At 51.5% G+C, this 23,375-nt stretch overlaps 1 protein-coding gene and 1 long non-coding RNA gene across 3 annotated transcripts in view; one reads left to right on the top strand and one right to left on the bottom strand.

Annotated features, from left to right (window-relative positions):
- The window catches only part of LOC310769943, a 156,137-nt gene that overhangs the window by 94,822 nt on the left and 37,940 nt on the right, over nucleotides 1–23,375 (bottom strand). The gene's annotated exons all lie outside the window — the stretch shown is intronic.
- The window catches only part of EPHA2 (EPH receptor A2), a 35,426-nt gene continuing 13,008 nt past the window's right edge, over nucleotides 958–23,375 (top strand). The window contains exons 1-3 of one of the 2 annotated variants that reach the window (XM_083629334.1): nucleotides 958–1,281; nucleotides 11,867–11,934; nucleotides 12,970–13,630. In XM_083629334.1, coding sequence (XP_083485460.1) covers nucleotides 1,191–1,281; nucleotides 11,867–11,934; nucleotides 12,970–13,630 — 820 coding nt within the window. In that variant the 5' untranslated portion in view covers nucleotides 958–1,190. The remainder of the gene's footprint in view (nucleotides 1,282–11,866; nucleotides 11,935–12,969; nucleotides 13,631–23,375) is intronic. The other variant, XM_083629335.1, reaches the window with a different exon arrangement.

The following is a 23,375-nucleotide window of genomic DNA, read 5'->3' as shown; positions in this document are numbered from 1 at the left end:
GTGTGTCATTCTGAAAAAGGGCCTCAACTGGCCAGGAAACTTTGGAATCTGGTTCAGAGGGGCTACAAAAATTGGGGAGGGGGCCCCTACAGTCCACATACCGCTTTGCAGTAACCAGGCAAATGCTCGCATGCTGATCTTTACAGGGCTAGCAATACCGCATGCCTCAGAATGATTTGCTACTTTATTTTGGCCATCCATGTGGCACGATCCTGTAAATTAGGTCCCAGTTATCATACAGCATGGGACGCGGGTGGCGCTGTGCGTTAAACCACAGAGCCTAGGACTTGCCGATCAGAAGGTCGGTAGTTCGAATCCCCGCGATGGGGTGAGCTCCCGTTGCTTGGTCCCTGCTCCTGCCAACCTAGCAGTTCGAAAGCACGCCAGTGCAAGTAGATAAATAGGTACCGCTCCGGCGGGAAGGTAAACGGTGTTTCCGTGCACTGCTATGGTTCGCCAGAAGTGGCTTAGTCATGCTGGCCACATGACCCGGAAGCTGTACGTCGGCTCCCTCGGCCAATAAAGCGAGATGAGCGCCGCAACCCCAGAGTCGGCCACGACTGGACCTAATGGTCAGGGGTCCCTTTACCTTTATCCTACAGCATGCAGGATTCTTTAAACAAATATATCATATGGATTTTGATGTGGCTGTTCAGTGTGTATCCAGGAACCACCTGGGCAGCGCCATCCATAAGGAGGCTCTGCCTTTGCCTACTACCTCCTGGGAGCAGAGGAGCCTGGCATGGAGGGGAGAGCCAACTTTCCAGGGGACCCCCGGGGTCGAGGGTGAGTCCCGGGCCGGGGTGGGCAGGGGCCATGGAGAGCGCCCGCCCCCGCCAGGGAATGCGATCAGAGCCGAGTGGGGCGCAAGGGACCCCAGGGACCCTTTGCGCCGCGCCCCGTCGGGCAGGATTCCAGATCTTGCCTGCGCCTGCGCCTCCTGCATCCCTCTGTCCCGGGCCGGAGGGCAGCGCGGGAGCGAGGCGAGAGGCGCGCGGCCGGCTGGGGGGCGTGGCTCGCGTGACGTCAGCATGGGCATGAATGAACAGGGCGAGAACTTTCCCACCGGCTCCCATTGAGCTTCCCGGAGCTGCGGAGGCGACACGGCTTCTGCCCAGGCGCTTCCTCGACGGCGGCAGCGAAGCGAGCAGCCAGCCAGGCAGGCAGGAAGGCGCTGCTCCGGGCACAGCATGGGCAGCCTCCGTGGGGCCGGCGCCCCTCTCCTCGTCCCCTTCTTCCTCCTGCTCCAGGCGGCGCTCCAGGGCGCCCAGACCCGCGAAGGTGAGAAGCTCCCCCTCCCGGCCCGGGACTCTCCTTCTCTCGCTCCCCCGACGCCGCGCTCCGACCAGCCGCCTTGAGCGCCGACGGAGAGCCGCGCCGGGGAAGGGGAAACGCGCACGGCTGCCTGCCCTTCCCGGACCCCGAGACGGAGCGGGACAGACTGCCTCTTGGGGGCTGGCGGGCTGGGGGTCGCTTCTGCTCACCGGCATGGCAAAAAAAGGAAAAGTTTTTTCTCGCTTTGGCGAACTCCGGTGCCCCCTGCCCTTCCCAAAGTCGGTGCGTAGACGGTGCGGGTCCTTCTGTGCGCGTATTTTAAACTCCAGGTGCGGATTGAAATCTCCAGCGAGGGACGGGCAAGAAGAAGAGGGGCGCGTCCGTAGGGCGGGGGGGCGAAGCGAGGGGGCTGCCGGCTGGTTTGGAGAGGCGACGAGGCCGCCGCTGGGTTTCAGAGCAGCGGAGGGGAAAAGAAACGTTTCGCGCCGCACAAAGCTAATGGATGGATTTCCTTACCAAAGGGGCTGTGTGGACCCGGCACCTTGTGGGAATGGAGGAGCGTAGGTCTAGCGATGCCTAAGCAGAACCTCCCGGTTCGAAGGCAGTCTACCTGCAAGTTCTCCGTGCTGGAAAACTAGAAGTGGGAAAGGGTCTGTTGTGCCTTTATGCCCTCTTTGGGGGCTTCTACCTGGCTGTCCTGCTCGGGAACAGGATACTGGGTGAGATGGGCCTTGGATCGGTCTTTATCCTGCGGTCCGTTGTTCGGCCTCCTGGGATGCGCCCCGCGTTTGAGGAATGGGGCGCTGGCAACCTCTTTCCTCCACGGGTTCGAGCGCCTTAAGCAGAATGCGGCCTTTGGAGTCTTGAATAGCTCCTTAAACAGGCGCAAATTGTTGCATTTTTTAAAATTCCTGAGTTGGATCAATAGATAGATCTTCTTTTTTTAAAAGAGTTCCGACTTATTCTTTGGCGTGTTAGGTATTGGCTTTGAGCAGGTGCTTATTTCTGACTTGGGAGATCAAGTAAGTGCACATGGATGGACAGGGAAGAGGCTTGTGTCTGAAGAAGAGTTCTGTGGAACGCAGAAGTTTGCATACGCCTCTGCTCCAGGCCTTTGGGACTAAGCACTTGATTTCCCCCAAATAGGAAATAGTACTGCCCACTGGCTAGAAGGCAGAAGAGCAAGGTTCCGATCCTGGGCCCTGCTGGTAACATTCTGGGAAATGCGGTGATTCACACGCCTTGCTTACACAACTGAGCCTCCGCTGCTGTGGCAGGGATGGTTCATGCCAGGTTGGGCAAGGGAGGCAAATATTCTGGTTGCCACAAGAGAAGGGTGGGTCAGGGAGGGGCGCTGAATCAACACCAGGAGATTGATCACCCACAATCTCCATTTTTTTCAGGGTGGTGTGGGAAGCAGGGATAGATTTCCTCTTGGAGAGAGATTTGGGGTTGCGTGTGTGAGAAGCCATTTCCATTTCCTTTACTCTGATTTCTGCCACACTGGAAATTAGGCGAATGCTTGGTGTCTTCACAGTCTCTGGAGACCCGTTGCTCCAACTCTCTTATGCAGTTGGTAGCTCTGAACTCTGCACCCTTTTGAGCAGAATCTGGGAATTCAGGAATATTTGAGCCTGGGACTATACATTTGACATTTGGAACTTCAGGTTTCAAGGGGCTAATCTGGAACCTGGTGCTGGTGTGTTCCTGAAGGTCCTTGAATTGTGTTGGACCAGTCTTTGGGCCTATCCTGCGCTTGACCCAGCACCACAGTGGGGGGCAAGCCAGCAGCAAAATTCCTTCCAGGTTAAGCCCTTCTGTGGAACAAGCCCAGACTTGCCCACAGGTATGTACTTTTCCTGCCTGAAAGCCAGGATTTAAATATTTGGCCCCAGGGGATCACCCCAGAGCATATTTTCAGTGGTACGTCTTGTCTCTGGAATGTGTGGAGCCCTGTTAGTCCTTGAAGCATGTGCAGAAGGCTTTTCCTAATCTCTTTAGTCACTACAACCTGATCTGGTATTGCGGGGTTGAGCTACAGGAAAGCCATGGGTTAACTGCCCCTAATCTGGTGCTCTCCTGCTGGCATGCGCTACAACTCCCAGCTGAGCTGATGGGAGCCGTAGTCCAAAACATCTGGAGGGCACCAGATGAGGGAAGGCTGCCCTGAGAAGCAAGAAGGGGTTCTGGGGCAGGGCTGGGGATGAACCTGTGGCTGTCTGGATACTGGTGGCCAGTGGTGAGGGATTGTGGGAGTTGTAGTCCAGGTACATGTGGCAGGGCACAGGATCCCCAGCCTTGGCTTATATGACCAACCATTCCGGTCCTGGTCTTTGGATATATGTCACCCCTTTTCATGAAGGGACCACACGATTTTTGCTCTCCTTCCTAAATTGTTCTTGGAAGGGTCCTGGGAAGGGTCATAGCTCAGTGGCTTGCAGAAGGCCCTGGGTTCCTGGCAGCATCTCCAGCTAGGCCTGAAACCCTAGGGGGCCATTGTCAGTGTAGACAACACTGAGCGAGATGGACCAGAATTACAGCCTCCTTTAAGGTAGCTTCCTGTGTTTTCTACAAACTCTTGTGTTTATCACCTGCTCCCCTTTTAAAAGACCTGGCAGCCTGCACTACCTTTCTTGACACCTGGGCAGAGCGAAGTGGGAGGAAGCAGCAACAGTGATAATTAGAGCAGAACTCTGGAGAATGTAGCACAGGGTACTTTAAGTCCCCAAAATGCAAAGTTCAGAACCAGAGTGGGTGGGAGCTGTGAAGAAGAAGAAGAAGAGTTTGGATTTGATATCCTGCTTTATCACTACCCTAAGGAGTCTCAATAGGGACGCGGGTGGCGCTGTGGGTTAAACCACTGAGCCTAGGGCTTGCCGATCAGAAGGTCAGCGGTTCGAATCCCTGCTACGGGGTGAGCTCCAGTTGCTTGGTCCCTGCTCCTGTCAACCTAGCACTTCGAAAACACATCAAAGTGCAAGTAGATCAATAGGTACCTCCGGCGGGAAGGTAAACAGCGTTTCTGTACGCTGCTCTGGTTCGCCAGAAGCAGCTTAGTCATGCTGGCCACATGACCCGGAAGCTGTACGCCGGCTCCCTCAGCCAATAAAGCGAGATGAGTGCAGCAACCCCAGAGTCGGCCACGACTGGACCTAATGGTCAGGGGTCCCTTTACCTTTAAGGAGTCTCAAAGTGGCTCATGTCATGGAGGACTCCCTGTTTACTGGACAGATCCCTCCTAGGCTCCCTCCCTGGAGTTATTAGAGTCCAGCTGGCCATCATTAGGGAACCCAGGCAGAATCCCTGGGGAGATGGAGAAGGAGAAGCAGTTCCTTTTGGCTTGGACAGGGAGCACTTTGGAGCTTCTGCACAAGGTATTTTCCATGCTCCCTGGTGGACCTGCTCTTTAGTAAATGGTAAGAAGCCCCCCACCCAGCTGGAACATCTAAAAAGGAAGTACAGCATAACATGGCATGGGGTTGATGGGTGTGTGTGCAGGGGGGGGGGGTGGAATTGAATGGCATATGGCTTCAAAACCCAGCAGCATGTTTGGTCAACTACTTGGAGCCACATTTTTCCCATTCGGGCCCTGCTGGTCGGTACAGTGGAACCTTGGTTTTTGAACTTACCAGTAATCTGTTCCAGAAGACCGTTTGGCTTCCAAAAAGTTTGAAAACCGAGGATCCATGGGCTGGCTGCAAAGTCAGTGGGGGAAAATGAAAAACACAGCTCAGAAGCCATTTGGCTTCTGAAAATCATTGAGAAACCGGAACGGTTACGTCAGGGTTTTTGTCGTTCGGGAGCCGAAGCGTTCCAAAACAGAGGCGTTTGGGAACCAACTGTTTGACTGTACTTGCAAAAGCAGCTTGGGAGGCTCACTTGAAGTGTCTCCAGAAAAGAAGGCCCGCTGTGTCCACTCCCAAACTCAGCCGCTGACGAGGAAGAAGAGGAGAAGCCAGAGTTGGCATAAGCAGCTAGCAGCCCCCATCCAGCCACTTTGAGACGGAAGCTTTGCTGACCAGAGAAATGTGGATTATGGGTTTTGAGACACAGCCGCTCCAAGCCTTTAGCCTCAAAGGCGGCAGTAGCGCTGGCTTCGCACTCTTTTTCTTTCTTTTTTTCGCACATTCATCAGCTTCTTTTGAAAAAGCCACTGGAGGGGGGGCGTCTGGTGGCGCGGAGAGGCGCTAGTGGTGCTGGAGTGAGTCAGGCTCCCCATGGGAAGAGGGGTGGTCTTGCCTCTTCCAAACCTGAAGAGCCCACTGGCTTGCAGGAGAAGACAGGAATGTTAATGAAGAGGCTGGATGGCCGCCTGGGCTCTCTAATTACGCCAGGGAGGGAGCCTAGCAGGGATATGTCCAGTAAACAGTTCCTCTCCAGCCCTGGGCTGCTGTGTAGCTGTCTCTTGTCAGTCTCTGGAGCTGGGAGGGGGGCAGCCAACCCTTGTAAGTTCAGGCTTCCAAAGCAGCGGCCTGAGACACACTCTCTGATGCGTTCTTTTGCTCCCAAGATGCCTAAAAGTAATTGGCCTTGAATGCAAAGGGTTAATTAAATCTGGTTGCAGCTCCCAGCTTGGAACTGATGGGGAGGGATGTGTAAATTTTCACTTCTCTTTTTTGTGCTGCTAAACTGAAACAGCGAAATTTCACCCTTATCCAGAACATTTTCTTCGGAGCCACCAGACTGCACTCTCTCATTACTGCACTAGGACCACAGGAAGCTGCTTTAGACAGAGTCAGACCCTTGATCCGTCTCGCTTGGTATTGTCTGCACTGGCTGGCAGAGGTTTCCTTCCTTCCTGGGACTCAGTAGGGTAGCCTTTCCTTTGCCACTAAGCTCTGTCCTTTCCAAAACATTTGGTTGGGGCCTGCAGCAACCCCCTGACTTACTGTTACTGTAGGAAATTCAGTACCTCCTCTCTGCTCCATCAGCACTTTCTCAAAAGGAAGAGGTGCTGGAGCTGACGTCCACCTGGGGCATCTTTTGCCCTTAAACCTTCCTTGCAGAGCCCCAATGTGCAGGTGCGGTTTGTGGCTCTGGGGAGTCGGGCAAACGCACTTTGTGCATGCCCAGAGAAATGCTGGTATCTTCTTGACTTGAATCCTGGCAGCCCCAGAGTTTCCCCCCCCCCCCCCGCAGTCTTAGTGGTACCATGTAGTTGGCGCTGGGTTTTTAAAGGATGGGAGGCAATTGAGGTGTAAGAGTTTTCAGTGCTTTCTGTGCTTGCTGTGTTAAGGCCAGTCTGACTGGTGGTCAGTGCCAATGGTAGCCATGGACAAAAACAGCAGGAGGGCACCAGCTTGGACAATGCTGTTCTTGCAGATCACGTTGTAATCTTTGGCTTTGGGCTCTGTGTGGATCCTGTTGTGCTCCTGACTAGCAGATTCCTGTGCACCACTTGGTCATGGATCCTCTGTCATGTATAGAATTGTGGGGCGGTTTTTCTCTCCCTCCCTCCCTCCCCATTTCCATGTGGCTAAAATACAGGCAGTCAAAAAAAAAAAAATCAAATCCACATACTGGGAAGGGAGGGGAGAGCAAAGTTTAAAATTAACTCTGGAAGTTGGTGGGAAAGAAAAGCTGTTCCAGATGCTGCCTGCCTATTTATTTATTTTTATTTTAAGTGAAGAGTCCCGGGGAACCATGCAGGATGACAGGCAAGCAGTTGGGGTGGGGGTTGGTTGTAGGGGGAGGGAAGAGAGCATTGCTTGCCCCTTTCTTTAGCAATAAATCAAAATAGCTGAATAGGTTCCGATTAGGGGAGGGAAGGGTCGCCGTTTTCCCCTGCTTTAAGGGGGCTGGGAAAGGAGAGGCAGTGCAGTATAGCGGTTGGAGGGCTGGATCAGGGCTGGGACCCCAAGTTACCCTGCAAGGTGGTTGTGAGGATAAATTGGGTGGTGGGTCTGTGTACATTGCTTTGAGCTTGTTGGAGGAAGGGATAGCTATAAATGCCCTAAATAAATACGTTGTATGTGGTTATTAGTCCTTGGGGCTTTTAAATAAATAAAGTAAGTAAGTTTCAGTCTGATTTGAAGGCAGCGTACACTGAATGTCAGTTCCTGGGGGACAAAGAGGGAAGGGAGAGTCGCTTTCATGCCTCGGTTGTGAGTTTCCCAGAAGCGTCTCTTTGGCCACAGGATGCCAGACCAAATGGGTCCAGCAATCTGGCTGTGGGTAGACAAGTATTGGAAGCCTCCATTTTCAAAGGCCTGCGATAGCTTGGAAAAACATGAGACTCTTAATCTCAGGGACATGAGTTCGAGCTGGGCAGAAGTTTCCTGCATTGTAGGGGGTTGGACTAGATGACCCTCGTGATCCCTTCCAAGTCTAGATGGTCCTTGAGGTCCCTTCTATGCTGTGGCTGCTCAAGTCAGGGAGGACCGGGAACTGCAGTTTTGGGTGCTTCCTGGGAGACTCAGAAGGCACCTCTGGTCAGCTCCAGCTCTTTGCTGCCGCAGATTCCTGGGGATAGATGCTTAGACTGGTTGCTCCTCCCTTTACGGCTGGTCCAAAGTCCGAGAATCAAACTGAGTGTCCGTGAGAGCAGGGAAGGGCAAAAAGAGGCAGGCAACTCCACCCGTCTCTCCCTCTCTGAGATGCACCAGGCTAGTTTTCCATGCTGGGATATGACATTAATGAGAGGTTTAGAGCTCTGGCAACCAAACCTAGGCAGCCCATCCAAAGACTGCATCTGGAAGAGATTTGTAGGGGGAAAGAATCTCTGGAGAGCAGCAGGCGCAAGAAACCCCAAAAGGCTGGCAGGGTTTCTGTCTGCGGAGAGACAAGCGAAGGGCCCTTGCAGAGAGGAGGGCCAGGTAGAGCCGATTTGGGGGGGGGGGCATAATTCAGTAGATACAGCACCTGCTTTGTATGCGGAAATTCCCAGGCTGAGTCCTAGTTAGAAGGATTGCAGGCTGGCTGGAAAGGATCCTAGAGAGCTGCTGCCAGCCCGAGTAGACAGCACTGGGCCAGAGTTTGTGAAAAATGCAGCTTTGGAAGGACTGGGCACATCTGCTTTGCTTGCAGAAGGTTCCTTGGTCCAGTCCCTGTGAAAGGGTTTTGGAAAACAGGAGCCAGGATAGCTGCTGCCAGTCAGAGCAGACCATCCTGAGCTATGTACAGCGGCAATCTGACTTGTGATTGCAAAAGCTTCCTGAGTGCATGTTTGTTGCTTCTGCAGACACCCCCCCCCCAAAAAAAAAACCCACCAGGCCCTATTTTGGCCTCTGCAGGCCCCTTCCTCCAGCTGAACATATTTGTGAAGACTTGGGGCTTTTGTTCAGTTGCAGGTGAAATATGGTTTCTGGACTGTGCCCAGGGATCGCTCTCTGGAGATGCCTTTTCCGCCTGACCTTGGCCAGACTGGTCTTCCAATCCCTGGGGGCCACCCACCTCCCTCCCTTTCTCTTGGGAGCCCTTTGCCCTTGTGTCATGGGGCCCCCACCCTGTTCCCAAACAACCAGCCTCTGCTTTACAGCCTGAGCAGGTTACTCAGCACCTTTCTCCCCGCCAACGGGGAAAATATAGAAGTAAACCAAGGAAGGAGCTTGACTACAAGATAAGAGTGAGATAATAGGGCTTCCGGATGTCGGATGTCCGAGGGCAGCTTCCTGCTAGCAGACTTGGCTCACAAAACTCTTGCCCAAGGAGGCACGACCGGTGGCTATCAGGGTTTAAGAGAGCAGCGCGTGGCAACCGTCTCCATCTTTCTGCCCTGCAAAGGAGGCAGGAGCAGAGCCAGAGCCTTGGGCAGGGACACAGGCAGGCAGCTGAGCCACTCTGTTGTGCTTCTTCTGCTGAATCAGAGAAGTCAATACGATTTCCCATCCACGGAGAAGGCAGAACCGTGAAGCATGCAGAGAGATAACAGGCACCCTCCTCTGAGCAGCACTTTTGGACTTGCAGGAGACTTTGGGGTTACTTCCCCCTGCCCAGTGCTCTCCAAAGCACTCAGTTGGAGAATTACAAATCTATGAAGAGCAGGCATATCTTTGCCTAATCAAAGAGTTAAGGTGATACTGCTTGGGAGGGCCGGCTTCTGTTGATCTAGGGAGATGGCAGGATTTTATTTTTTTTAAAGCGTTGCACAATGGTGGATTTAGACTGGACACAAAAGCATTTATCTGAATGCTCAGCCGACTGCCGTGAAAAACATGCTAGTATTAAAGACAATTAACCGGGGGAGCGGGGAGCTGTTTTGCAACCCGAAACCAAAGGAAAGAGAAATAATAAATATATTATGTGTTTGCTGCAGGTAGAGGAGAATTAAGTGGCATTTATGGCTTGTTTTCTCACAGGCGCAATAATTTGATTAGTGTAACAAGCATGGCTGCAATAAAAACATGCTTTAAAACTAAGTGGATGTAAGCCCACCAAACCGAGCACGGCAGAGAGACCAGCTGGACCCACGTGTATCTGCTTCAGCAATGTGTGTAGTTTTCTGAACTGAAAATGAAGGAAAGCATCTGCCTTGTACCAGAAGGACGCATGACGTATCTTCTCAATCAGCTCCCAAAAGGAAGAGGTTGGCTGTCTCCTTGCAGCCACAGGGCAGGGCAGCGAAACCCCCTTCCCTCCTTCCCCTTAGTCAGGGACAAGGTGCTGTTTTCTGGCCAACGGGACTGCACGAGCACTTCAGATGTAGCCCCAGTGCCGGATTTACATATAAGCTAAACAAGCTATAGCTTAGGGTCCCACTTTCTTGGGGGCCCAAAAAAATTTATACAGGAAAAACCCTGGATGTATATTTCCAAAATATAAGATAAAAAACAAAATAAAACCTACATACAGCAACAGTGTTTTGTGTTGTGTAGGCTCCTATGATGTAAGTAATGGGCCCCGCCTGCTAGCCTGCTCCCTAAAACATCACTGGTTTGCTCATTTCTGTATATAGGGTGCCTACGTTCTGCAAGGACTGGTTACATGGCAACATGTGCAAATGGCTTTAGATACCTATTAGGTCTGTAAATGACCTCATAGCATGTATTCAACACAAAAAACAGTGACAATTTGTTGTTGACAAAGGACAGCTGGACATAGAAAGGGCCCCATTACCTTCAGTAGCTTAGCGCCTCATCGAACCTAAATCCGGCCCTGTGTAGCACTAGTGGCGAAATGGCTGCGTGAACTACGCCACTGATCTTATTTTGGGGGCTGGGAGGGTGAAAGCTGCAGGGCCCTTCCCACAAGAGCAGTAGGTGCATCCAACACGATAGCTCAGTGTTGTCCAAAGGCACGCTTTCAGCCAGTGGCGTAGCGTGGGTTGTCAGCACCCGGGGCAAGGCAAGTAATTTGCGCCCCCTAACCTGTGGATTTGCGCCCCCTAACCCGTGGATTTGCCCTAACCCCAGATGTTGCACCCAGTGCGGCCGGCCCCCCCTGCACCCCCCACGCTACGCCACTGCTTTCAGCATCCATCCCTGCTGGACCATCCCTTGCCCACTTCCCAGCCCGCTTAAACTCAGGCTAGGAGCCCTGTTGGGTGGGTGGCTTAGCTGTTCAAGTTGGGACACCACAGCCACAACCAGGAGATTAAGAAACCCCTTTGTGTTACTCAACTTGACTCAGGCTCCTTTAAGCGCCCTGCGGCAAAGCTGGCCTGCTGACACTGCAGAGAGTTATGTGCACCTGGGCCTGATCTGGGTAACAAGGCAGGGCAAAATTGCTCCTCATGCAGCCTGACACCCACTTTGTGGGGATGTTAATATCAACCCCCCCCCCCGCAAAGAAGGGCAGGGACTCCCAAGCTGGCTGCGAGAAAGGAGCTCTTTGCTGTTCCAGATTCACCAAGTGCCTGGGGTTCCACACCATGGTCTCCTAAGCATTACAGTGGTACCTCGGGTTAAGAACTTAATTCGTTCTGGAGGTCTGTTCTTAACCTGAAACTGTTCTTAACCCGAAGCACCACTTTAGCTAATGGGGCCTCCTGCTACCGCCGCACCGCTGGAGCACGATTTCTGTTCTCATCCTAAAGCAAAGTTCTTAACCCGAGGTAATATTTCTGGGTTAGCGGAGTCTGTAACCTGAAGCGTATGTAACCTGAGGTACCACTGTATTGGGAAAGGGTTTTTTTTTGTGGGCTTAGACTTTAAAGACATGGCCAGTGGTATTAAATAACAGCGTCCCTGAGCATGGGCAGAGTTGCTCGCTGTCACCACTGAACAGCCACAGCTAGGATTTGGAGGCAGGGTTTTCTGGTCTGAAAGTGTTTCACCAGTGTAAGTTGGGAGCAGCTTGGTTCTCTGAGCCCTGGAGGGGGAAAGCTACCTGCCCCTCTCCTTCCATCTCCCTTCCTTCTACTTCTTCATAGCTTAATGTGGCAGGGACTTCATAAACCTCACAAGAGGTTTCTAAATCAAAATCACCCCACTCTGGCATTGGAAAGCTCCAGCTGTTCATTGCGTAGTTTGGGATGCCACAACCAGGGATGTTTATACCCCTCCCAAACTCTAATTTTATAGGATCCAACAAAAAAAAATGGGGGGGGGGGAGGAGTTGGTCCTGTCTCCTTTGCAGAGCATGAAGCTCTCTGTGAGGTTGAGAGTCCTCCATGCGATAACCGTCTTTTTCTTCCTATCCCTTTTCTCCTTAGTTGTCGTACTGGACTTTGCCAAGGCACAAGGGGATCTGGGCTGGCTCACCAATCCCTACGGCGCGGGGGTAAGTCTTGTTGTCAGGTTTCTCCTGCTTTAAGGAAACTGCTTTATGCAAGCAATTTCCCTGCAAAACGCAAGAGTACGCTGCCCTTTGAATGGTACCCACCCCTGTCCTTAAGATGCCTGATGGTGAGACCATCCCCATGTCCAATGGATTTGTTCACAGGGCAGTGGGTTGCTAGTGGAACTGAAGCTTGGACATTGCTGATTACCTCACATTATAAAAGGAGGAGGAAACAGGGGTAGGCGTCTTGGGAGAAATAAACGGCAGGTATAATGACTTGGGAAATGTAGAATGAATTCTTACATCTGCTTCAGATGCTCCTTTCAAAGCAGAGGCAATATGAGCATGGAAGGAAGAGAAGAATTCCTAAGCAAACTTTGCGTTAAAAAAACACACACCCCAAGAATATTTACTTGGGATTAACATGAGTGGCTTTTAAAGATTTACTTTTATTTAGTTATTCATTAAATTTCTATCCCTCCTTCCCATAGGAGCCCAGGACAGCAAACAGGATTTTAAAAATAAATAAATGAATGAATGAATAAAAGCCATCTAATATCCTCATAGCTAAACAATTTCACGGTTGCCAGAAACAGTATATATTTGAGCCATCGAACACTTGGGTGAATCAAAACATTTCAAATGCCTATCTTGATGTTAGTGAGAGAGGCAGGGGCACCTCACTAGAGAGGGCCTTTCATAAATGAGGAGCTGCTACCAAGAAGGCCCTGTAAAGGCTCCTTGATGGTGGGCAAAGGCCATCTCTGAGTATCTGATGCTTGGAACAGTCAGTAGGGAAAATCTGTGGCCTGACTTAGCAGCTTCCCAGGACAGCAGATTAGCCATAGTTGAAAATGAAGGTGTTACATTTGCATGGCACTTGAACCACAAATAGTCTCTGCTTGAACCTATTGTTTCAAAATCGGTTTTTTGTGGTGTGCTGCTGTTTCCAGTGGCTGTCACTTCCACAGATTATTACTTGTGCAAGAAGAAACATTTCCTCTAACGGCAGCCATTTTCTCTTCCCACCCCCAGTGGGATCTTCTCCAGAATGTCATGAACGAGTCCCTCATCTACATCTACTCGGTCTGCAACGTGATGGAAGGGGAGCAGGACAACTGGCTGAGGACCAACTGGATCTACCGCGGCGAAGCTCAGCGCATCTTCATTGAGCTCAAGTTCACCGTCCGAGACTGCAACAGCTTCCCCAGCGCCACCGGCACGTGCAAGGAGACCTTCAACCTCTTCTACGCGGAGTCAGACGTGGATTACGGCATCAACTTCCAGAAGCGCCAGTTTCGCAAGATCGACACCATTGCCCCGGACGAGATCACGGTGCGGGAGGACTTTGAGACGCGCAACGTCAAGATCAACATGGAAGTGCGCTCGGTGGGCCCCCTCACCCGAAAGGGCTTCTACTTGGCCTTCCAGGACATTGGGGCTTGCGTGGCCCTCCTGTCTGTCCGGATCTATTACAAGAAATGCCCCGAAGTCTTCCGCAACATGGCGAGCTTCCCCGAGACCATTGCTGGCGCTGACTCGCAGGCCTTGGCGAAGGTGTCGGGCGAGTGCGTCAAGGATGCCTTGGCCAATGAGGACCTGTTCATGCATTGCAACTCGGACGGGGAGTGGCTGGTGCCCATTGGCGAATGCCGCTGCCGCGAGGGCTACGAAAAGGACGGGGACAGCTGCAGAGGTAACTAGGCTTTGCTTCTTGTTTTACTCCTGCGTCGCTGAACTTCCCAGTCGGCATTAGGACAAAGCAATACAGTGGTGCCTCGCAAGACGAAATTAATTCGTTCCGCAAGTTTTTTCTTCTTGCGAGTTTTTCGTCTTGCGAAGCACGGTTTCCCATAGGAATGCATTGAAAATCAATTCATGCGTTCCTATGGAGACCGCTTGCCAGGCTGGCGGTGCGGAGAAGGGCTTTTCTCCCCACCGCAAGCCTTCAGGACAGGTACGGGAACAGAGGGGAAGGCGCGCAGCGCTTCTCCTCTGTTCCCGGGGCTTGCGGTGGGAGGAGGGTTTTTCCTCCCCACCGCCAACATTCAGAACAGCATTCTGAATGTTGGCGGTGGGAAGGAAAACCCTCCTCCCACCGCAAGTCTTCAGGACAGCCATCCGAAGGCTGGCACGGGGAGAAGGTCTCTCCGCCCCACCGCCAGCCTTCGGAGGAGGTCCGAGGACAGTGGGGAAGACGCGCTGCGCTTCCCCGCTGTCCTGGAGATTTCCCTATGGGCTTTCGTCTTGCGAAGGAAGCCCATAGGGAAATTCGTTTTGCGAAGCGCCTCCAAAACGGAAAACCCTTTCGTCTAGCGGGTTTTTCGTCTTGCGAGGCACCACTGTACTTGTAAGAGCCCAGTGAAGGGAATGGAGGGTGCAATTGATGTCACAATGCCCCTACTTCATCCTAGTCACCCAAAGCCCACCTGAACAAAAATGGAGCTTCCATAAAGTGTCCAGGGCAGGCTCTATGACTTCTACAGATGTGAGGCAGCTGTTGCTGCTGTTCCTCGTTGCCCTCAAGTTGGGAACTTGACTTCCGGGGGGCATAGTCAGCATAGCACCCACAAGGACTCTGCCCCTCACGCTCCCAGTCTTTCCAGCTATCTGACGCTGGTCAGGTGCAAACAGGCAGGTTCCACTCTGAGAAGTGCTGGATCTGTCAGGTACCAGCTGTTTTTCTCTACTGGGGCCCATGGAAATGTCAAGACTTCTAATCCTTTGTCAACTCACATGAGAGCCCCAGGAAATGTGTCTTCAAGTTTCTTATAGGATGGGCTGGCTGTTCTCTTCTTCTTTCATGCCCCCACTTCAAATCTGCCTTAGCAAGCCACAGGAGTGGGGAGACGACTAACAGGAAGCCAACCCATAATGTTCCTTTTTCTCTGCAGTCCTGTCTTGTCCTGCTGCATGGTCCCAGCAGATTATTACTATTTCTCAGCCAAAGTGTTAATGTTGCTTGTTAAGTATTTCACTGCTGCTACCCCTTGGTCCATTTGTTTGGTGAAGTTTGATATTGACAAAGGCTGAAGATAAGTATTCTACACTTCTCCAGTCTCCAGTCTGGCCAGAAATGTTATGCATTCAGCATTTCTTGCTGTGTGTATGAGAGAGAGAAAGAGACCCCCCTTCCCCACCCCCTCAGCCCCTGATCCTAAAAGAGCTCTCAATTCCAAGTTCTGGAATAGTGGCCTTTGTGTATCAGGACTTTCTCTGTTAGACAAAGAACCTAGGAAGCTACCTAATGGCAAGTCAGATCCTTGGACCATCCATCTCTCTCAGTACTGCTGTAGCCCCTGCACTGCCCTTCTGTTTCGGGGGATTCAAAATGTGGAGAGAATCAGTTAACAGGGGAGAGTGGATCAGTAGAGAATCAAGTGGCCTCACAAGTCAGCTCATGTCAAAGCTCATGTACATCTTGTATATAGAAGTTTCCAGGGTTGATTCTATTTTACCAAACTCCTTTTTTATACTGCCATATAGAGGAAGTGAGAGCAGCAGCCAAGTCCCCTCCACTCACACCTGTCTTGCTCTTCTGTTCCCCACCAATCCAACTGAGTGAGCCCCCTTCTTGGAAGGTGGGGAGTTGTGGGGGGCGGCAGGAGGAGGCAGCCGCCAAGAGGCTTTGCTTCAGGAATGTGCCTGGGTTTTGCAAAGAGAGAGGGAGAAGGAGATAAGGAACCTTGAAGGTTATGGAGTAATACAGGCATCTTGAGCAAGCATTCTCTCTCCCCCATATACACTATCAGGCTCACCTGATAGAGGCTGTTATCTCACTTCCCTCCTGCATGATATCGGAGGCCAAAGGGGGAGCCAAAACATGGGGAAGGGAGCTGCTGGCTGCTCAGTTTCTTCAGATGGCCTCTCTCCAACGTCAACGAGAAGGAATTCAATTTTTCGATGGAGTGGACAGACTCCATGACTGGAGAGAGCAATGTACCCCTCGGGGGAGACATGGCTGAACAAGCCTGCATTTAAAGGGGGTGTGATTTTACCTTCTTACTCATTTTTAGCCACACATGGGGTGCAGTGGGGCTCAGAGAGGTGCTAAGGAGCAACTAATCTCCATTGAGAGTGATGCTGCTTGGCCTCTGGAGATCCAGAGATAGTTTTCTTGCTGCGGGGGACTGAACGGAGGAGCTGGGGTGGACGACTGGACATTGTGTCCACTCCCTCTGTGGTTGATAACCACCTCTTGCCGGAGTTTCAGTGCCTCTGAGCTTATGCAGAACACGTTTATCTTGCTGCCGCTCGCCCTCCTGCAACCATGTGCGGGAGTTCATCAAAAGCCAAATTCTTTCTTTTTCTTTCTTTCTTTTAAAGAAAGGTGAGAGTGTTGCCTAGAAACACTTGTTTGATTTCCCATCTAGTCTGGCAGGGCGGGAGTAGGATGTGTTGGTTTGGATTTGGAGCAGAATAGAGGATTTCTCTCCTTTCCTCCCTGCCATTCTACAACGGCACCCAGCACCTGCCCCGCACCCCCACACCGCCAACAGTGCTGGTTTGCAGGCCCAGCCTGGTTTCCACAGTGACAGCCAATGCCTTTGTCCCACCCTCTGCATTTGTCTGGTGCTAGGGGAGATGCCGTGGGGGGGGGGGTGCTTCTGGGAATCAAAAAGAAGAAAGGGTGACCTTGGCTCCAAGAGTGATGGCGGTGGGTGGAGAGGAATAACTGCTGTTGTTTTTCCCCCCTAACTCCTTTCTGCCTTGATCTTCCTTGTTACATCCCTGCCTCTCAGCCGCACACCTAGAAGTTCCCTCCATCAGTTGTCTCTTGGGGGGGAGGAACGTAGAGCCATTTCCCCCCTTCGAGAGCCAGTGTGGTGTAGTGGTTAAGAACGGTAGTCTTGTAATCTGGTGAACTGGGTTCGATTCCCTGCTCCTCCACATGCAGCTGCTGGGTGACCTTGGGCCAGTCACACTTCTCTGAAGTCTCTCAGCCCCACTCACCTCACAGAGTGTTTGTTGTGGGGGAGGAAGGGAAAGGAGATTGTTAGCCGCTTTGAGACTCCTTCAGGTAGCGATAAAGTGGGTTATCAAATCCAAACTCCTCTTCTTCTAAGCCATTTATTCCTTGAGCGTTTTGCAGAAGCCTACCTGCCTAACCCCAGCTCCTTGGTACTTTCTCTCTCATGATGGGATAAGCTGCTCCTCTGTGGGCCCCTTTCCCTCTTTTCCAGGCTGCCCTCCCCTGTTAGCTGCCCCAGCCATGGCACAGCCCCCCTCCAGATCTCCTAATCCGGGCCTCCTTTCTGAAAGGGGGAGCACCTTCCCACCTCCCCCCCATTCCCTTCTCCAATGGCATCTCCACCTCCAGTGAGCCTCCAGCCTGGCTCAAAGCATCCTTAACAGCAGCTGCAGAAGTAGAAGCAGCTTCCCATCTTCTCTCCAATCCATCTGGGGAGATGTGGCAATCGTACGCAGACCAAGCACCCAGCCATCTCCCACCCCCAACTAAGCCCCAAGCCTTGGACCCTTAGCAGGGGTGTCTCCAAAGACACTGGTCCTCTGTCCTATGTGAATGGGGGCATTGTTTTCCCCTGAGAGAGAGAGAGTATGTGTGCATCTGTATATGAGGCTTGGGTAGGGACCCCGCTGGCTTATAAACTCGCCCTCATTAAACCAGACTGGCTGTTGGTGCTGTGAATGGCAAGGGCTGACATGTCCCTTTGTCCCACTCCGCCTCGCTCTCCTGGCTGTCTCCTTGCTCCTCCAGCCTTGATTCATGGCTGCTTAAATGGCTTGCCGCGCTCTCCAGATTTATCTGGCTATCTCTTGGCATCAGCGTCTGCACGATTTCAGGCGACACCCACACGCGACTCTCAGATTTCACCTGCTAAGGAATCCTGTGTAACCCCCCCAAAAAACCTTAGGAAGGCCTTGGGAATCCCCTAAATGATGGCCTGTTTGGCATTCCCTCTTAACTGGGTCAAGTCACACAAATGAATTAGTGATTGGGTGGTGAGCTTCCCTTCTCCTCCAATAAAGGTAAAGGTAAAGGGTAAAGGGACCCCTGACCATTAGGTCCAGTCGCGGCCGACTCTGGGCTTGTGGCACTCATCTCGCTTTATTGGCCGAGGGAGACGGCGTACAGCTTCCGGGTCGTGTGGCCAGCATGACTAAGCCGCTTCTGGCAAAAAAGAGCAGCGCACGGAAACACCGTTTACCTTCCCGCAAGAGCGGTACCTATTTATCTACTTGCACTTTGATGTGCTTTTGAACTGCTAGGTTGGCAGGAGCAGGGACCGAGCAACAGGAGCTCACCCCGTCGCAGGGAATTGAACTGCCGACCTTCTCATCGGCAAGTCCTAGGCTCTGTGGTTTAACCCACAGTGCCACCCGCATCCCTCTCCTCCAATAGTGGTGTTTATTTTTCTTGCCCTGGCTTTTTAAACATGGAATTTCTGGGAGGAAATAGCTCCAGCGTGCTAGGTGTTGCAAAGAATACAGAGTAAGGCAAGCGGGTGTCGCTGCATTTGAGTTTTCTGGCACCAACGGGTATTGGGCAAGGAGGAGACTTCAGAGTCTCTGCTTGGCGGAGACCCTGGGGGTTGCAGCAAACTGCACTGGGTGTGGGGGGGGCATTGACTTCTGCTGGCCTGGCCACCCCCCACCTGCACCCTGCCCACACGTTCCACCATTGGGCTGTAGCTGTCTCCCTCCCAAGGCCAGTCGCATTCTGCAGCCGCCGCTTCCTCCAGCGGGAGGGGGGCGGGATTGGAAAAAGGAATTTGCCCTTTTGTGTAAAGATACTCTGACCTCCCATCCCTCTGGCCTCTGTGAAAAGGGAGGCCCATGGGCAGGAAACAAAGGCAGTTTATCTTCAGGAATAAACACAGATATTCTTGGCTTCCTGCACACATTCCCGCCCCCCCTCCAGCCCCCCCGCCCATCACTCCTTTTTAGCTCCTGCTGGCAGGTTCTGTGCTGCCACCAGCCATCACCATCTCTCTGTGTGTGTTTTGCCTCTCTCCCTGCTCTGGCCTTCAAGTAAGAGAGATTGCCAAGGAGGGTTCTATTCGCTTGGCAACTCGGGGGCTGGCTGACAATATCTCAAAAGGCCAACTGCCCACCCGCCAGAGCCTTGGCACGGCATTGTGTGCTACTGCGCTCTTGCCTACGGCACGGGGCCAGCCGAGAGGCGTCATGTTCAGAAGGTGAATTATTGAAAAAGCACCAGGGCACCTGCCAGCAAACATTCCGCTTCTTATGTTTGTATGCAATGGTCCAGCTCTCAGGACGTACCTTTTGTATTGATGGTATTAGTCAGGCTGCGACGTTGAATGGGTTTATAAGGTGTCCCCCTGATTGGTCAGGCAGTAGGGCTTGACTGCTTTTTTTTAAAAAAAAATGGGTGCCTTAATACAAGTGTTTATTTAAAACCGCCCACGGCAAGAGCCCTCTTCGGAGTCGTCCTCTCTCGCCTGCAGGAGGGGATGCCTCTTCTGAGATGGTGCATTCATGCATCCTTCCCCAACAGTGCGTGCTTTTTGCTCCAGGACAATTGTGTTTTACCCATATGCAAACTTAACTGCCTAATTCCTGCCATTGATTGACATGCTCTTTTAAATGGGTTGCAAGCCTAGTTTTTGCAGAAACGTTGTACAGTGGTACCTCGGGTTAAGTACTTCATTCGTTCTGGAGGTCCGTTCTTAACCTGAAACTGTTCTTAACCTGAAGCACCACTTTAGCTAATGGGGCCTCCCGCTGCCGGAGCATGATTTCTGTTCTCATCCTGAAGCAAAGTTCTTAACCCGAGGTACCATTTCTGGGTTAGCGAAGTCTGTAACCTGAAGCGTATGTAACCTGAGGTACCACTGTATTTTTTATAGAGTTGGAAGGGGACCCTGAGGATTGTCTACTCCAACCCCTTGCAATGCAAGAAGATGCAGCTGTCCCATTCAGGGATTGAACAACACCACGCTCTGACCAACTGAGCTATCCATAATCTATCTAAGATTTTAAAACTGTAATGTGAAATCACAGTGCAAATGATCACGAGTCATGCTGAGCTGGCCGCTGTCCCATTAAGGCCCCCTCTGGGCTATAGTTTAAAGGGAAAGGGACCCCTGACCATTAGGTCCAGTCGTGGCCAACTCTGGGGTTGCGGCGCTCATCTCGCTTTATTGGCCGAGGGAGCCGGCGTACAGCTTCCAGGCCATGTGGCCAGCATGACTAAGCCGCTTCTGGCAAACCAAAGCAGTGCATGAAAACGCCGTTTACCTTCCCGCTGGATAGGTACCTATTTATCTACTTGCACTTTGACGTGCTTTCAAACTGCTAGGGTGGCAGGAGCAGGGACCGAGCAACAGGAGCTCACCCCATCGCGGGGATTCGAACTGCCCACCTTCTGATCGGCAAGTCCTAGGCTCTGGTTTAACCCACAGCGCCACCCGCGCTATTGTTTAGGGGACTCCAAACTGATCAAGAAGGTGTTGCCATCTTATCCAAGTTTATTAAACAGTCATCTTCTGCGGGGAGTGGTTTTGGGGTTCTGTGGATTCTGAACTGCTGTGAGGTATCAACAGACCAGGCAGGGGGACAGCAGCAGACACCTGGTGGGCAACATCCTCTTCCACCCCCCTCACAGCCACCACTCCCTGTTAATACTTCGTACTGGGGAAGCAGCTGCCGGCACACCTGCCTGTGGAAGTCCCAGGGAGAGCCTCGACTTGCCCAATAATTGCACACGGAAGCGAGTCTTGGCCAAGGGTGGCTGCGCTTATCTTTTGTGGGCATTTAACCGCTCAAACTAGAAATGTGTTCTAGACTCCTTCAGATGGCACCTGTGGGGTGGCGGTGGGGGAGGGGAGCATTCTCGGTCCCTTCCAGCCCAGACATTTACTGCCTCCTGGCACACTCTGCAAGTCCAAGCCAGCTGGGCTTAACTGCACACCTTTTAAATATTGCTTAAGTCAATCTTCTCTCTTTCTCCTCTGCGAGAGGACCAAAACCCCCAGCATTCAGGTTTAAAATGGTGCCAGCTGCCAAATTCAAAATGGAGGGAAAGGAACAACTTGCCTCCCTCCCCCCCCTCTCTCTGCACCCCCAATTGCACCCTGGTGTGGCAAAGAGGAGTGTCGGAGGCTGTGTCAGGGCATCCTGTCTGTGGGTCATCTTGGACCCTGGTGGGTCTTTGATGGAAATATGCCTCTTACAGTTTGACTCCCCCCCCCCAAATAAAGCTACTGTTTTGATCAAGGGAAGTCATAATCCCGCTCTATTCTGTCAAGGCAATAAACAATTATTTTACTTTTAAAAAGCAGCTGAAGGCAGCCCTGCTTAGGGAAGTTTTTAATGTCTGGTGCTGTATTGTTTTTAATATTCAGTTGGAAGCTGAGTAAACCCAGCCAGATGGGCGGGGTATAAATAATAAATTATTATTATTATTATTATTAAAATAAAATGTTATTTATATCCCGCCCTCCCCAGCCGAAGCCGGGCTCAGAGCGGCTAACAACAATAAAAGTAACACAGTTTACATAAAATCACAATCAGTTAATTGAAATGCATTCTAAAATCAATTCATTCTAAAATCAATTCAAAATCAAATGAATGGCAACCATTGGGTTAGAGTTCTATGCATTGGTCAGGCCACACCTGGAGTTTTGTGTCCAGTTTTGAGCCCCACAATTTACGGATCATGATTGAGAAGCTGGAACGTGCGCAGAGGAGGGCAACCAAAGATGATCAAGGGTCTGGAAACCAAGCCTTATGAGGAACGATTGAAGGCGCTTTTTTCTCCTGTAAAAGAGGAGACTGGGAAGAGATAGGAGAGCCATCTTCAAATATCTAAGGGGCTGTCACATGGAAGATGGAGCAAGCTTGTTTTCTTCTGCTCTGGAGGGTATGATTTGAACCGAGGGCTTCAAGAAAGGAGATTCTGACTAAACACCAGGAAGAACTTTCTGGCAGTTAAGAGCTGTTTGGTAGTGGAACAGACTCCCACGAGAGGTGGTGGCCTCTCCTTCCCTGGAGACTGAGGTTGGGTGGCCATCTGTCATTGATGCTTTAGTTGAGATTCCTTGCATTGCAGGGGGTTGGACTAGATGACCCTTAGGGTCCCTTCCAACTGCAGTTCTATGATTCTATGAAATACAATTCAATGTTTCAATTGAGGCAAAAGAGATCCCCGTTTCACGCACGCACTAATAGGGTCTCAACTAGGAGTGAATGGTCAGGAAAGAGGTAGTGAAAAAAGTGACTTTCATGTTGGGATTCATTAGGAAAACGATCGAAAATAAAAGTGCCAACATCATAATACCGTTATTCAAATCGGTGGTGTGATAGCACTTGCAGTTCTGATAATCATACCTGAAAAAGAATATTGTAGAGCTGGGAAAGGCTTAGGAAAGATCAGCCAAAATTATAAGAGGGCTGAACAGCTACTCTATGAGGAAAGAAGAGGCCGTATGCAGATCTATGGTGTTTGACACTGTCTTATTGGAAATCGATACGATACGATAATCTTTATTGTCGTACCATACAGAACAACGAAACTGAAAAAGGAAAAAAATCTACATAAGACATTCAAAACCAACAAGCCAGCTATCCCAGCCTGGTTAGCCCCCTAAAAACTCTGATACCCCATTTTTAAAATACAATACACTCCCCTAGAGACTCCTTACACTGTGTTTAAAACCAAAATCGCATTTGGATAGAAATGGTTTCTCAGACAGCTAGTCCTAGTTTTTATAACCCTGTACCTTCTTCCAGAAGGGATGCGGGTGGTGCTGTGGGTAAAACCTCAGCGCCTAGGACTTGCCGATCGCATGGTCGGCGGTTCGAATCCCTGCAGCGGGGTGCGCTCCCGTCGTTCGGTCCCAGCGCCTGCCAACCTAGCAGTTCGAAAGCACCTTCGGGTGCAAGTAGATAAATAGGGACCGCTTACCAGCGGGAAGGTAAACGGTGTTCCGTGTGCTGCGCTGGCTCGCCAGATGCAGCTTGTCACGCTGGCCACGTGACCCGGAAGTGTCTGCGGACAGTGCTGGCTCCCGGCCTCTAGAGTGAGATGAGCGCACAACCCTAGAGTCTGGCAAGACTGGCCCGTACGGGCAGGGGTACCTTTACCTTACCTTTACCTTCTTCCAGAAGGCAGAAGCCGAAAGAGATCCTTTTTCTGGAGGGAGCAGAATTCCCCACCATAATCACCTAAGCACCCTTTTCTACGCACGCACGCGCGTACACACACACACACACACACACACACACCGCCTGCCCTTTGGTAGCATGACAGTTTTACAGCCAGCACTTTTGTTTCTAAGCAAACTGAGAGATCACAGACCACACACATAAGATATTGAAAGAGGTTAAGACTGGGGATGCTGTTTCTGGGGAGGCAGCTTTCAAGAACCAGACCCTCTTTTCCATTTAACAACCTGGGGCGGGGTGTGTACGTGCGTGTGTGTTCCTTTTAAAAAAAAAAACAGCAATCTCTT

This window comes from Podarcis filfolensis (assembly GCF_964270895.1).
Source record: "Podarcis filfolensis genome assembly, chromosome: 8".
NCBI lineage: Eukaryota > Metazoa > Chordata > Lepidosauria > Squamata > Lacertidae > Podarcis > Podarcis filfolensis.
This window is presented reverse-complemented; position numbering and strand designations above follow the sequence as displayed.